At 36.1% G+C, this 12198-nt stretch overlaps 4 protein-coding genes across 10 annotated transcripts; 2 read left to right on the forward strand and 2 right to left on the reverse strand.

The window, feature by feature from the left end:
* Nucleotide 1: 1 nt before the first annotated feature.
* DhpD (guanine deaminase) lies at nt 2–4899 on the forward strand. Of its 4 annotated transcripts, none has more exons than XM_043423486.1 (8): nt 2–143; nt 374–493; nt 3097–3339; nt 3507–3725; nt 3797–3904; nt 4018–4291; nt 4399–4545; nt 4610–4899. In XM_043423486.1, the coding sequence occupies exons 1-8, from the start codon at nt 126–128 to the stop codon at nt 4807–4809; spliced, it is 1329 nt and encodes a 442-aa protein (XP_043279421.1). In that variant the 5' UTR covers nt 2–125; the 3' UTR covers nt 4810–4899. The 4 variants fall into 4 exon arrangements, with proteins under 4 accessions (XP_043279421.1, XP_043279420.1, XP_043279423.1 ...); XM_043423485.1 differs by having other exon boundaries at nt 13–148; XM_043423488.1 differs by lacking the exon at nt 2–143 and adding an exon at nt 201–219.
* Nucleotides 757–2739, reverse strand: LOC122413268 (low molecular weight phosphotyrosine protein phosphatase-like). Of its 2 annotated transcripts, XM_043423500.1 has the most exons (4): nt 2140–2585; nt 1536–1726; nt 1112–1273; nt 757–1025 (listed from the first exon to the last, which is right to left on the reverse strand). In XM_043423500.1, the coding sequence occupies exons 1-4, from the start codon at nt 2174–2176 to the stop codon at nt 939–941; spliced, it is 477 nt and encodes a 158-aa protein (XP_043279435.1). In that variant the 5' UTR covers nt 2177–2585; the 3' UTR covers nt 757–938. The 2 variants fall into 2 exon arrangements, with proteins under 2 accessions (XP_043279435.1, XP_043279434.1); XM_043423499.1 differs by having other exon boundaries at nt 757–1273; nt 2140–2739.
* On the reverse strand, nt 4646–6253 carry LOC122413269 (low molecular weight phosphotyrosine protein phosphatase-like). Of its 3 annotated transcripts, none has more exons than XM_043423501.1 (5): nt 5974–6252; nt 5558–5748; nt 5119–5280; nt 4907–5026; nt 4646–4781 (listed from the first exon to the last, which is right to left on the reverse strand). In XM_043423501.1, exons 1-4 carry the CDS (start codon nt 6008–6010, stop codon nt 4940–4942), a joined length of 477 nt encoding a protein of 158 aa, XP_043279436.1. In that variant the 5' UTR covers nt 6011–6252; the 3' UTR covers nt 4646–4781; nt 4907–4939. The 3 variants fall into 3 exon arrangements, with proteins under 3 accessions (XP_043279436.1, XP_043279438.1, XP_043279437.1); XM_043423503.1 differs by having other exon boundaries at nt 4691–4831; nt 4935–5026; nt 5974–6253; XM_043423502.1 differs by lacking the exon at nt 4646–4781 and having other exon boundaries at nt 4902–5026.
* Nucleotides 6254–6326: 73 nt separating this feature from the next.
* Nucleotides 6327–11858, forward strand: LOC122413256 (eukaryotic translation initiation factor 3 subunit B-like). The gene is made up of 11 exons (XM_043423478.1): nt 6327–6555; nt 7149–7344; nt 7667–7979; nt 8258–8614; nt 8849–8991; nt 9077–9212; nt 9365–9584; nt 9711–9891; nt 10116–10356; nt 10566–10674; nt 10840–11858. The coding sequence occupies exons 1-11, from the start codon at nt 6327–6329 to the stop codon at nt 10938–10940; spliced, it is 2226 nt and encodes a 741-aa protein (XP_043279413.1). The 3' UTR covers nt 10941–11858.
* The last annotated feature ends 340 nt before the right edge of the window (nt 11859–12198 follow it).

A 12198-nucleotide genomic window follows, 5' to 3' on the forward strand; every position in this document is an offset into this window, starting at 1 on the left:
AGCATTGGAGATTCTTGGAGTTTTGTTTCCATTTTCCCCCTCTATTTCTTTCCATGATCATACCGATTGGATGAGAGCCGCTTGGACACGTGGGATGCTATCAAAACAGATCGCTTGTCTCACTGATGTCTGCAGAAAAATCAGTAAAGTATAAATCAAAGTTGTGAAGCAATAAAAATGTTTAACGTTGCTGGAAAAACGAAAAGTTGAAAATATTTTGTAGGCTTTCTATAAAATAACGAAATTTTGAACAGTGAAATAGGAAAAAGGAGTTTATGCTTAAAGTGTGATTCGTTTTTCCTTATTTCTTCATAATTTTTCATTCAATTTTTGGGGAACAAAAAATTTTGAGGTATGTTTCTTATTTTTTCAGAGTTCCGCAGGAATAACTAAGATGAGTTCTCACTTGTTCGTGGGTCCACTGATTCACACGAAATCGAACGGTGAATTGCTGGTCGTTCATCGAGCTGGGATTTTGGTCCAGAATGGAAAGGTATTTTTTTTCTTACACGTAGCAAACGCACGATTAGTCGCTGCGCTCGGATCAAGAAAAAAATATGGGCGTTAAAATTTTTAGTGCCACGTTCACTCTTATCGTAACTCCGAGACATTTTTACATCGTGATAACTCAGGTCAAGGACAGTACTTGTATATTCCTAATGCTACCGTGTATCGAACACTATAAAATATGAGATTTTATGACGTATGGGATGTTCTGATACAGCGAATCCTTTTCAAAGTTATTTAAAACATGAAATTATTTAATTATTTATTGATCTTGATGCTAACAAAGTACGTAACAACCTGAATAAGTAGCAAACAAAAATTCTAGGGAGTCTTGATGTTGTTTTGACCATTCTTAGAAACATTAATTAATTGAATAATTAATTATTTTTATGGGCACAAACAACGTAAGTGGAAAACGCTGATTACTATTTTTATTCGTTGTTGTGCTGCTCGAGAAAGGAAGTCAAGCTTCTCAGGCACTGTTCGTAAGCTTTTGCGTATCCCGCACTGTCGTTGTCCTGAAAAAGATTTCAGACAAATAAAATACCGTTTCAATGAAAATACAAATATTTTGATGATTTTCGTTCAAATACGTGAATTTTACAAAATAAGGATCGCGGATTATTATTTCTCCTTTCGAATCGTATTTCCCTAGTAGCTCTATTTTGGCTTTACTATCCGCTGGTTTCATGTGGTTAAGGTCCGATATATTGTCGTTGTCCATCCCAAGAATCCAGTCGAATTTTATAAAATCCTCTTCCGTTATCTGAAAGAGGTGCGAAATCTTCAGTTGCGCACAGCAAGGGTTAGCAATAGGGTAGGACGAATTTTTTAGCGTTCTATATTTTCTAGAGAAAAAACTCTTGAGGTCAATTTTTTATGTTTAGCAGCTCAATCCTGGGGGTGGATTGATGAAAAAATGCCTTAATAGGGTTTATTATTTATGCCCAAGCCTGGCAAGTCAGATATTTTTTCAATCACCCTTTCAGTTATCTCTATCGTATTATTTTTTTATTTAGCAAACTTACGAGCCTCGCTTTGTGAGAATAATCTGTGATCCCTTTTTCTCTGAGTGTCGACATTGCTCTGTGATCCGGAGATTTTCCTAAGTGATATCTAATCAGAGCCGCACTTTCCACTTCCCATTTGTCTTCAAGGCCATCTTTTTTAATCAGATGTTGAAAAACGGCTTCTCCGATCGGAGAACGACAAATATTTCCTACAATAAAAATGCGATTTTTTACATCCGATGCTCAATATTTCGAATTGTGGGCCGATTTTTACATTTGGAAGGTGTCTGTTTCACTAGTTATTTTATCCTACTTTACTTCTCGATAAATAACTCAATGAGAATAACGATAATAATTTATAACAAAATATAGTACAAAATAACAAAGAATAACAAATATTTACAAAAATAATAATAAAAAAGCGATTAATGATAAAACTGCTGTTATTTAAATAATTAATGAAGCGTAAGGGTCCGTTTTCAATTGCGCTCAAAGCATCAATAGCGTACCTCACCAGGCGAGGATATAAATATCGAGTGCGTTTGGGTGCTATTCGCTCAATTCGGAGCACAGCCCAAATGAAAGAAAAACACTGAAACATAACCCAACAATAAAATCTCACCTAAACAAATAATGAGAACACGTTTTTTTTCAGACATGCCCTCCTGTTTCTTTATATGAAAGTCAATTGACTGATATTTCGTAAACAATTTTCCAACCGTGGAAATTGTTTTACTTTTCTTCCAAACGTCGAATCAAATCATCAATTTATTAATATTGAAAATTCAATTGTTGATTGAGATTCGCGTTGTGGATAGCACCTAATAATGTTGTACGTCGAAAATTCGTAGATCTATCCGTTTAATGACACTCGAAATATCAAAGATTACGCAGTTACGCAAATTTTGGTGTCTTTTCAATCTATATGATGTGGCCACCCACGAAAAAAAGAATTTTCTGCGCAAAATTTCTACGGACCGATCTCTACCAAAGATGGATCTATATAAAAAAAAACTATCATAGACAGAATTGTTAAAAAATCACTATCTTAATCTGAACTACGAAGATTTATTCTCTACCATGGTCACATATACTCTAAACGAAGAATCACTAGGTTGATATATTCAGAGCCATATATACAGCCTTATTCAAAAGTATTAGACGCTCTGTGTCGTTCGTTCCGCACAGATACGAATATCTTTGTCGAAAACAGTAACAAAACTCAACAAACGCGATTTTGAAGTAGCCGAGCTCTGCAGCTCATTTTGCATTTTTTATAAATTGTGCAATTACTTCAGCTCAACAGCTATCATAAAAACTAAAAGTAAACTGCTTGTTTTAGCTAGTTGTTTACGAAAAAAGCAGGTTTCGAAGAAACAAATCGGCGCAATTGGTCTTTTTAAGCCCCCCATAATTTGACATCTCCAGCAAATTGAAGTAAACAGTTCATTCATAATGTCAAATTGATGTGAATCTAATTACTGTTGATGAAATTTAGAATATTTTTGTATCGAAGATTGTGGAAAATTGATACTCTAGAAGCGATGATAATGTTTTTGTTTTGTCAAATATTCCATAGATAATTAGCGTTACGGAAAATCCAAAGCCGAACGAAGTGACAGCGGATTTCGTGACACTATTGAGTGCCGGACAATTTTTGATTCCTGGCTTCATCGACTGTCACATACATGCGCCTCAATTGCCAAATATTGGAACGGGCTACGACAAGGGACTTCTTGACTGGTTAGAGATGTATACCTTCCCGTTGGAGAGAAAATACTCCGATGAGAAATTTGCCGAGCGAATATTCGATGCCGTCGTCGTAAGTTGTTTCTAAAAACCTGAAAAAGAAATCATTGACATTTGAACCTGAAATCTATTTTTTAATTTATACAATTAATTCTCGATTCAATACACGAGCTTTATTTTCAATTGATCCAATAAAGTTAATCAGATTTGGTTGTGGAATGAATTTGCATTCCGGGACAGAAACGTACGCTCACGGTTGGAACAACGACAGCTTGTTATTTCGCCTCTCTGTACGCAAAGGCTTCTCTGATATTGGGACAAAAAGCAGCTTGTTATGGGCAGCGAGCTTTTATCGGCAAATTGAATATGAATCGTCCACGCGATGATGGATATTACGAAAGTACTGAGAATTCAGTCACGAACACGAAACTCTTTATCGAAGAAGTGAACAGTATTGGAGTAAGTTCCATTTTGCCCCTTGAGTTTTCAATAATTATTAAGCAGAATGAAAAAAAAATGCTTAATTTCAGAGTCCCTTGATCAAGCCTATTATAACTCCAAGATTCGCTCTGAGCTGCGATTTGGAATTGCTGAAGGAATTAGGAAAATTAGCGAATGAGCTGGATATTCACGTACAGGTAAATCGAGAATATTTTATGCAATAAGATGAATGGGAAAGATCATTTCCGAACGCCCCATCAACGGACTTTTCGAACGATTTTACAACAAGAATTATAATTTTTCATTTCAGACTCACGTGTCGGAAAATTTGGACGAGATAGAGGCCGTGAAGGAACTTTTTCCGGGAATAGAAACGTACACGGAAGTTTATGAAGCTGCGGGACTCCTCACAAACAAAACGGTCTTAGCTCATGGAGTTCATCTGAAAGACAACGAATTGGATATTATCAAAAGCAAAAAAAGTGCAGTCATTCACTGCCCTTCGTCGAACACGTGTTTGAGAAGCGGTTTGTGTGACGTTAGAAGGCTCATGAATCACGGAATCAAAATTGGTCTGGGCACAGGTGCGTTTCTAGCAAAAAAACGAATCATTTTCCAATTTTTCGATTCAGGTATTCAAGAGAGCGAAATTTTTCAAAAATATGTATCAGTTGAATACTTGTTATTACAGACGTTGCAGGAGGAACAAGCGTTTGTATACTCGATGCGATGAGATCGGCTCTTCAAGTGTCAAATAGTTTGTCTATTTTGAATCCCAGTTACGAGCCGTTGAAATATACAGATGTATTTCATTTCGCAACTTTGGGAGGCGCCAGCTGTGAGTGCTTATTTCCTTGTTTCATTTCGGTTCAACATTAATCTTGAACTTTTCTTAATTGCAGCTCTCATGATCGAGGATCAAGTCGGTAATTTTGAAGTGGGCAAAGAGTTCGACGCCCTTGTCATTGATATGAATATTCCAACTGGGCCTCTCGACGGTCTTATAGATTTTACCCTTGAAGATAAACTGCAAAGACTCATTTACTCCGGCGATGATCGAAACATTGTTGAGGTCTATGTCAAGGGTTGCAGAGTGAAATAAATCCGTTTTTGTTTTCATCGTTCTTGATATCATCGATGAAATGAATAAAAAATTATTTTTTTGGGAATAAATAATGAAAGTGAAAAACAATATTTACGTGCTCAAGTGTATTCATCAGTATTTACAATTCTTATTCGTTTTTATTATGTTGTAAAAAAGAGGTCACGCTTCTCAGGCATTGTTCGTAGGCTTTTACAAATCCTGCACTGTCATCGTCCTGAAAACAGATGAAAATTTTTTTTTTCTCGTTAGCAAAAATGTGATTATTTTCAATTTTTTATCATTGAATGAAAGTAAAAATCTCATTACGTAATAGGGATCACGGATGATGGTTTCTCCTTCCGGATCGTATTTTCCTAATAGTTCTATTTTTGCTTTGCCATCAGCCGGTTTCATACGATTGAGGTGGGAAATATTTTCGTCATCCATCCCAAAAATCCAGTCAAATTTCACAAAATCATCCTTCGTTATCTGAAAGAGATTTGATTCCGTGTGGAAACTTTAGTTATGCAAACTTCTGAAACAGTGGGCGATAGAGGGATCAATTTACTGAGTTTAGCAGTTCAATCCTGGGTGTGGATACAAAAATCTCCTAAAAAGGTTTATTGTATGCCTAATCCTTGTATTTTTGGATCCCTGGATTTTAAACCTGACACAAAGTTTTTTTCAAAGTATCAATTGTGTAAAATTCCAAATATTAGATTTCAAGTTAGGTCTAATGTAAAATTTTTCTATTTCAAAAACTTACAGGTCTCGCTTTGTGAGAATAATCTGTGATTCCTTTGTCTCTGAGTGTTGACATTGCTCTGCGATCTGGAGATTTCCCTGTGTGATATCCGATCAGAGCGGCACTTTCTACTTCCCACTGGTCTTCAAGACCATTTTTTTTAATCAAATGTTGGAAAACGGCTTCTCCGATTGGAGAACGACAAATATTTCCTGTAATAAATACGGATTTTTTTATTTTGATTTTCATGCTCGAATTGTATGGCGATCTTTCTATTTCAAGGGAGTTGATCTAATATAGTTTGTTTGAAATACTTTTTTCCTAGTTTTTAGTATTTATAAATTAGAAACCGATCAATAAAAACGATAGTTAAAAAAACCGCTGTGAGTTGAACAAAGCGAAAAAAAATATAAAATAACTCGAAAATCAAATCTTACCTAAACAAATGACAAGAACACGTTTTTTCTCGGGCATCCTGGTCGTTTCTTATTTTGAAAAGGATTCAGAATACTTTGTTACTGAATTTATACCCTCAGGATTTGCTTTATTTTTTGTTTAAACAGACGTCAATCGTTCACCCGTCAACAATGGCTTGTTTTTGTTTGTAATGAAGTTTTTTTATGGCAATTTACCTGCCTGTAATTTAAAAAGAAATCATTTCAGCAGAAGTCACTGAAGTCAGTCGTCATAGTCAATTTAACTTGCGCTGCTCATTAGGGAGATGGAGAGGAGACCTCCATGAACTTGGCCGATCAACGCGACATTGGGTGGTGGTGTGGTGGATCGGTGGATGCTATGGGGGAGTGACGCAGATCCACAGCCGCTTTTTCCCCTCTCAGTCCTGTCACACGGATGCCGTAGCGCACGGACCTGCTTTTTAATCATGGCGAAAAAAACACTGCTTGATGAAAGCAATCAAAATGAAGATTCAGTGAGAAATGACGATGACTCAATGGACGATGATGAAGAACCAAATTTTAGTGATCCTGAGGGTTACGTCGACGATGTTTCCGACGGTGGTGAGTCGAATTTTCGGTACCGGTTTTTTTAGATTTTCGCTTGTAAGCGTGGTTAAAAACATGGTTGCATATGGTCACAACTGTAGCACGTGTGACATAACCTCCGATTCAAATTTTGCGTTTATATACCGTTTAAAATTATAAATTATGGCTATTTTCGGAGCTGAATTTCTCCTTTAATTTTTATCATTATTATTTCTGTACTTTCTGAAGAATTTCTTATTTAATATGTTACAGAGCTTCCCTTTTATGTGTAGTACTCTAAGTATTACATTCAAACAATCCTTTTAACTTTTACAAATCTGACTAAAAAAATTTGGAACTTACTCCTTTTTCTTTCATAAATGGAATTTTTGGAGTCAACAACAATGTGTTCTTGACACTGAGATAGTTGACAAATGATTTGTCAACTGAGATTGCTTTTCTAAAATGATTTTTTTTTCCAGTATAATCGTCGTTTTCTTAGATGAATATGATTAGTTACTGAATATACGATAAACGTTTATTTGTAAACGTATTCTTCTCGATGCCATGGTCATCTTCAATAATTTTATCAATTGTTGAATAACATGAAAATTTGAATTTTATCATAGAACTTTTGGCTGACCTGTTGCCGGACAAGCCATCTGAGGCCGATGGAGTTGAATCTGTAATCGTGATTGATGGAGCACCTGTTGTTGAGCCTGAGCGTCTTGAGAGACTCCAAACTGTCATCAACAAGGTTTTTGGAAAATTTGGCACAATTGTCAACATGCACTATCCAAAACAAGAAAATGGAATGACCAAGGGGTAAAAAAATGTTCAAATTATTTCAACATTATACCCAATAACTTGTAAAAAGTTGCATTTTCTTTATCTGAAAATAGTACAAATGGGATAGTAGATAATAAAAACAGGCTAGTTGGTCCAGAGGTCAATGCTTGCCTCTAGGCCACAATGCCATTGGGTCTGAGAACAAAATCTCAGCTTTTGTATGCGGCAGCCCCATATATTCGTTGAATCTTCCGTGCAATAAGATGTGCGTGAATGTCAATTCCAGCTGCAAAGTTGAGAATAAGAGTACAAGGTTAGAACAGTAATTATTTTAATGATCAACACTTTTGGATTTTAGATACATTTTCTTGGAATATTCCAATCCTATGAGTGCTCTTGCTGCTGTAAAGTCGACAAATAACTACAAAATCGACAAGATGCACACATTCAAGGTCAATCTTTTCACGGACTTCAAGAAGTTTGAGAATATATCTGAGGATTGGGAACCACCAGAACCACAGGCTTACTCTGCGGTTGGAGATCTTCACAATTATCTGCTCGATGCTGATGCGTATGATCAGTTTTCTGTTCTTCTTGGCAATGGAGGAAATGTTTGTGTACAAGTTTGGCAAAATTCTGCCCCTGAGCCCACCATGATCCAAGAAGGGGAGGTAAGTTGTCATTTTAATTATTGAAATTTGTCAAGCCATCGATGAAAGGAGTTTGAATATTAGTTGTAATATACAAACTGACGATTTTATAGAATCTGTACTATATTGAACTTTTGTACTAAAGTATTTGGGATCATGTAAAAAATTGTTTCAAACCTGAACAACCTGACATGTATGAATAATTTATTTCAATGAATATTTAAAATTCCGACCCAATAAATTGTGACCTGTGGCAACACCAGTTGCAAAGAAACTAATAAAAACAATTTCTCCAATAGGGTTGGAGTGAGACGTACGTCAGATGGTCGCCATTGGGTACTTATTTGACCACATTTCACAGTCAAGGTGTCGCACTTTGGGGTGGACCGAAATTTAAACGAATCTGCCGTTTCAGCCAAAGAAATGTTGAGTGCGTCGACTTTTCACCTTGCGAACGGTATATCGTAACTTACACACCACGATCGGACGGTGGTCCGGACGCCAAGCGTCTCGTAATATGGGACATTCTCACTGGTCTTGAAAAACGCTCCTTCACCCCTCTTTGTTCTTCGAGTTGGCCAATTTTCCGTTGGTCTCACGATGACAAATATTTGGCCTGTATGGATGAAGATGTTTTAAGTGTTTACGAAACACCTGTAAGAAATCGACATTTTTTTCTTCCGATCTTGTTTCTCGCAGTGAAATATTTTGAAAATTTTCGAAACACATTTCGTGGAAGGTGTTTGAGATTCAGCAAACCGAGAATTTGATGCATGATTTGAGTAAATCGTAATAGATGAGGCTATAAATTCTAAATCGCCGAATAGCTTTTGATCTCTGGAGATTCAGGATGAGATGAATATTTGTACAAAGCCATTATTTTTTTTCAGTCATTCGGTTTGTTAGACAAGAAGAGTATTAAGATCCCAGGAATTAGGGACTTCAGCTGGTCGCCAACCGACAATATTCTAGCCTACTGGGTCCCTGAAGACAAGGATGTTCCTGCTCGAGTAACTCTCCTCGAAATTCCCAGGTGATGACGATTTCTCGAGTTTTACCCTGTTTTTTATTTTTTCTCATTTCCCATTGTTTATATCTACAACGTCCAATTTCCGTAGCCGCACTGAGGTCCGTAACAAAAATCTATTCAACGTAGCTGATTGCCGAATATTCTGGCAAAAATCTGGCGATTATCTTTGCGTTAAGGTCGATCGTTTTGCCAAGAGGAAAGAAAAAACTGAACAGAAGTACACGGTAAAAATTGATTTATTTTTCTATAATATTTCATTCGTCTACGTATTGAGTATCAAGATAAGTTCATAATGAAAAATAATCACAGGAATTACTGTAATTAAGGCGACAGGATTGTCAACATCAATATTTATATATATTTTGTTCTATTCCAGTCCTTCACTGGATTGGTATTCCAAGGTATGTCCTACAACTTCGAGATCTTCCATATGCGAGAAAAACAAATTCCCGTAGACAGTGTTGAAATGAAAGAACCTATTCACGCGTTCGCGTGGGAGCCCGTAGGTAGCAAATTTGCGATTATTCACGGAGAAATCCCGAGCGTAAATGTCAGTTTTTATGAAGTACGTTGTGGCCATCAACCAGCTCTTCTCAGTAAGTATCAACGTCTTTTGAGTGGGAACGCAAAAGACGAGAAAAGCTTAAACAAAATGTGGAACTACTAGCCGTAAAACTGAATAAATCCTTCAAGTTTTTAAAACTTGTTCATTTCATTTACAGAAAAATTGGAGAAAAAAGCTTGCAATCACCTGTTCTGGTCGCCCTTGGGACAATTCATCGTTTTAGCTGGTCTTACATCGATGGCCGGTGCTCTAGAGTTCATTGACACGAACGATTTCACGGTTATGAATTCGACCGATCATTATCAAACGTCTGACGTTGAGTGGGATCCGACTGGACGGTAATTATTAATCACATTCCAAGAGTCACTTTCATTACATGAATCTCTGTAAATTCAGATGGATATGGTTGAATTCAATTGATCAAACTTATAGTTTTTATTCGTTTTCCTTGAATATTCAATAAATCACTCATTTTCATTGTAAATCTGATATTTTCTTGAAAAATTACGCCAACGATAAAAAAGCTATGATTTAACGTTATTTTTCAACCTTTTTCCGTTAGATATGTGGTAACAGCTGTTTCGAGTTGGAAAACAAGTGTCGACAATGGCTACTGGTTATGGACTTTCCAAGGTCGCATCTTGAAGCGAGTGAATTTAACAGCGTTCAATCAACTCTTGTGGCGTCCAAGACCACCGACTCTTTTGACTGCCGAACGAATCAAGAGCATAAAGAAAAATCTGAAGAAATATTCAGCACAATTTGAGAGCAAAGATCGTATGAGGCTGACGCGAGCTTCGAAGGTAAAAATTGAAAATTTCTTTTATCAAAAGAATATAGCGTTTGGGTGCATACGTCGAAGGGTCAAAACTTTCGTAGCTACTCCTGAGTTATTAAAGTGTCGAATTCAAGTCAAAATCCTCTTTTTCGAATACGATTTCCATCTTCTGATATTTAGTTTTAATATTGAATATTTCATTTTTCTTCATTATTTTGTGTTTCGTTTCCTTAGGAACTCATTGAAAAACGTTGTGCTCTGATGAAAGCGTTCAATGAATATCGCGAAAAGCGCATCGAAGAATGGAACACTCAGAAGAAACGCCGATTGGAATTGCGTTGCCGTAAGTTTTTTCTTCCTTTAAATATCCATTTTTCTACAGTAATTAGAGAAAAAATGTACAACGGAAGTAGATAAGAGGAGAATTATTAGTGCGTATGTCAAGGATTTTCGGTTGAATTTGTTTTTTTGTTGAAATTAAACGAAAATGATTGTTTTTTAATTCTAGATATCGACACCGATGCGTTGGATTCCGATACGAAGAACGTTGAGGAAGAGGTAGTGGAATTTTTCGTCAAAGAAGAGTCATTCATCATTGAGGGGAAATAGAGAGTGACGTGGGTGTCCGTGTTTTTTTCAATCAAACTTTTCGCAATTGGAAAGCAGAGAACCTTAGAGAAGCCGAACAGTGGTAAATGTAATAAGATTGTTCAATCAAAAGAAAAAAAAAATACTTGGAAGCGACTTTCTTTCCATCCGTGCTCTATCCAGTCAACGAGTGAAAAATGATTGCTCCGCAATCTTGTGAACAACAACTTTTTTGGTCATCTATTCGAAAAACAGTTCAAATGACATCTGACAAAATGACGTTTCGTTTCAAACGTCGAAATTATAGCACACTCGAATTCTATCACGTTCCATACAGAATAGGTCCTCATACCTGAATTAATGATCGTATTGAATATTCAATAGGTGGCAAATGATATTAATCTTTTCTATTGTTTATTTATCTTCATCGTGGTATATGTCAAGGAGCATTTTGCTCAATTGTGAAGAGTATGTCCCAAATGGAACAGTTAAGATCACGTGAATTTCAATACAAGATCATGATAAGTTTTATAACTGTTGAAACAGAGACAAAAATCAAAGAATCATTTTTCTGAAAACGAATATTGTACAAAAAAGTATTTGAAACACTTTTAAACCGTTTAGACCGGAAAGTTACTCTACAACTCTATTTTCGAAATGTGAAATATTTTGTCACACTTTTCTACGATGTGGTGTAATGTCCAAGAAAAATGAAAATCACACGTTAGTTCCTTTCATCAGAAATTAGTGTAAATTATCTGTTTCTCGAAATATCAAGCATTCCTGGGAAAATGGAGAGTCTGCTTTCTTGAACAAATTAACGGAGAATTCGATTTCAAACCGACAACTCGTACGAATGAGAGTTGCGGTTTTGAATATTTATAATTTTTGGTGACCGGCTGAATAAAAAAAAATTAATAAATATATTTGCTTTTCTCATTCTGGTTGTTTTTTTTTTTTCAATCCGATTCGATTTTCAATGATCATTGTTATTTTGCTGAAAAAAAATATGTAAAACTTAAAAATATACTCTTCAGAGACAAAACGATTTTTTCATCAACATTTTATAATTAGTAACAACGAAAATGAGTAAGTGATCCTTGTATGACGATATACGAAGTTCCGAAGCTTTGGGCAAGGTCGGTACTCGGATGAGATACCACAATTATGAGTGGAAGAGTTTTTCAGAATTCGTTGTATGCTGTCAGCGTCTGCTAACTTTGTGAGATACCTCAGGGGCCTCAGGAAAGAGTTGGGTGTGGGCTACACTCTCGGAGGG

This window comes from Venturia canescens, chromosome 7, assembly GCF_019457755.1.
Source record: "Venturia canescens isolate UGA chromosome 7, ASM1945775v1, whole genome shotgun sequence".
In the NCBI taxonomy this organism is placed as follows: domain Eukaryota; kingdom Metazoa; phylum Arthropoda; class Insecta; order Hymenoptera; family Ichneumonidae; genus Venturia; species Venturia canescens.

Coding starts and splice junctions, on each gene's coding strand:
- DhpD (XM_043423485.1), top strand. CDS start 71: ATGAGAGCCGCTTGGACACGTGGGATGCTATCAAAACAGATCGCTTGT. Junction 3,726..3,796: donor AAGAAGTGAACAGTATTGGA/GTAAGTTCCATT, acceptor GCTTAATTTCAG/AGTCCCTTGATCAAGCCTAT. Junction 4,546..4,609: donor AACTTTGGGAGGCGCCAGCT/GTGAGTGCTTAT, acceptor TCTTAATTGCAG/CTCTCATGATCGAGGATCAA.
- LOC122413269 (XM_043423501.1), bottom strand. CDS start 6,010: ATGCCCGAGAAAAAACGTGTTCTTGTCATTTGTTTAG. Junction 5,749..5,973: donor TGTTCTTGTCATTTGTTTAG/GTAAGATTTGAT, acceptor TATTTATTACAG/GAAATATTTGTCGTTCTCCA. Junction 5,281..5,557: donor ATTCTCACAAAGCGAGACCT/GTAAGTTTTTGA, acceptor AATCTCTTTCAG/ATAACGAAGGATGATTTTGT.
- LOC122413256 (XM_043423478.1), top strand. CDS start 6,327: ATGCTATGGGGGAGTGACGCAGATCCACAGCCGCTTTTTCCCCTCTCA. Junction 6,556..7,148: donor CGACGATGTTTCCGACGGTG/GTGAGTCGAATT, acceptor ATTTTATCATAG/AACTTTTGGCTGACCTGTTG. Junction 9,213..9,364: donor AAACTGAACAGAAGTACACG/GTAAAAATTGAT, acceptor GTTCTATTCCAG/TCCTTCACTGGATTGGTATT.
- LOC122413268 (XM_043423499.1), bottom strand. CDS start 2,176: ATGTCTGAAAAAAAACGTGTTCTCATTATTTGTTTAG. Junction 1,727..2,139: donor TGTTCTCATTATTTGTTTAG/GTGAGATTTTAT, acceptor TTTTTATTGTAG/GAAATATTTGTCGTTCTCCG. Junction 1,274..1,535: donor ATTCTCACAAAGCGAGGCTC/GTAAGTTTGCTA, acceptor CACCTCTTTCAG/ATAACGGAAGAGGATTTTAT.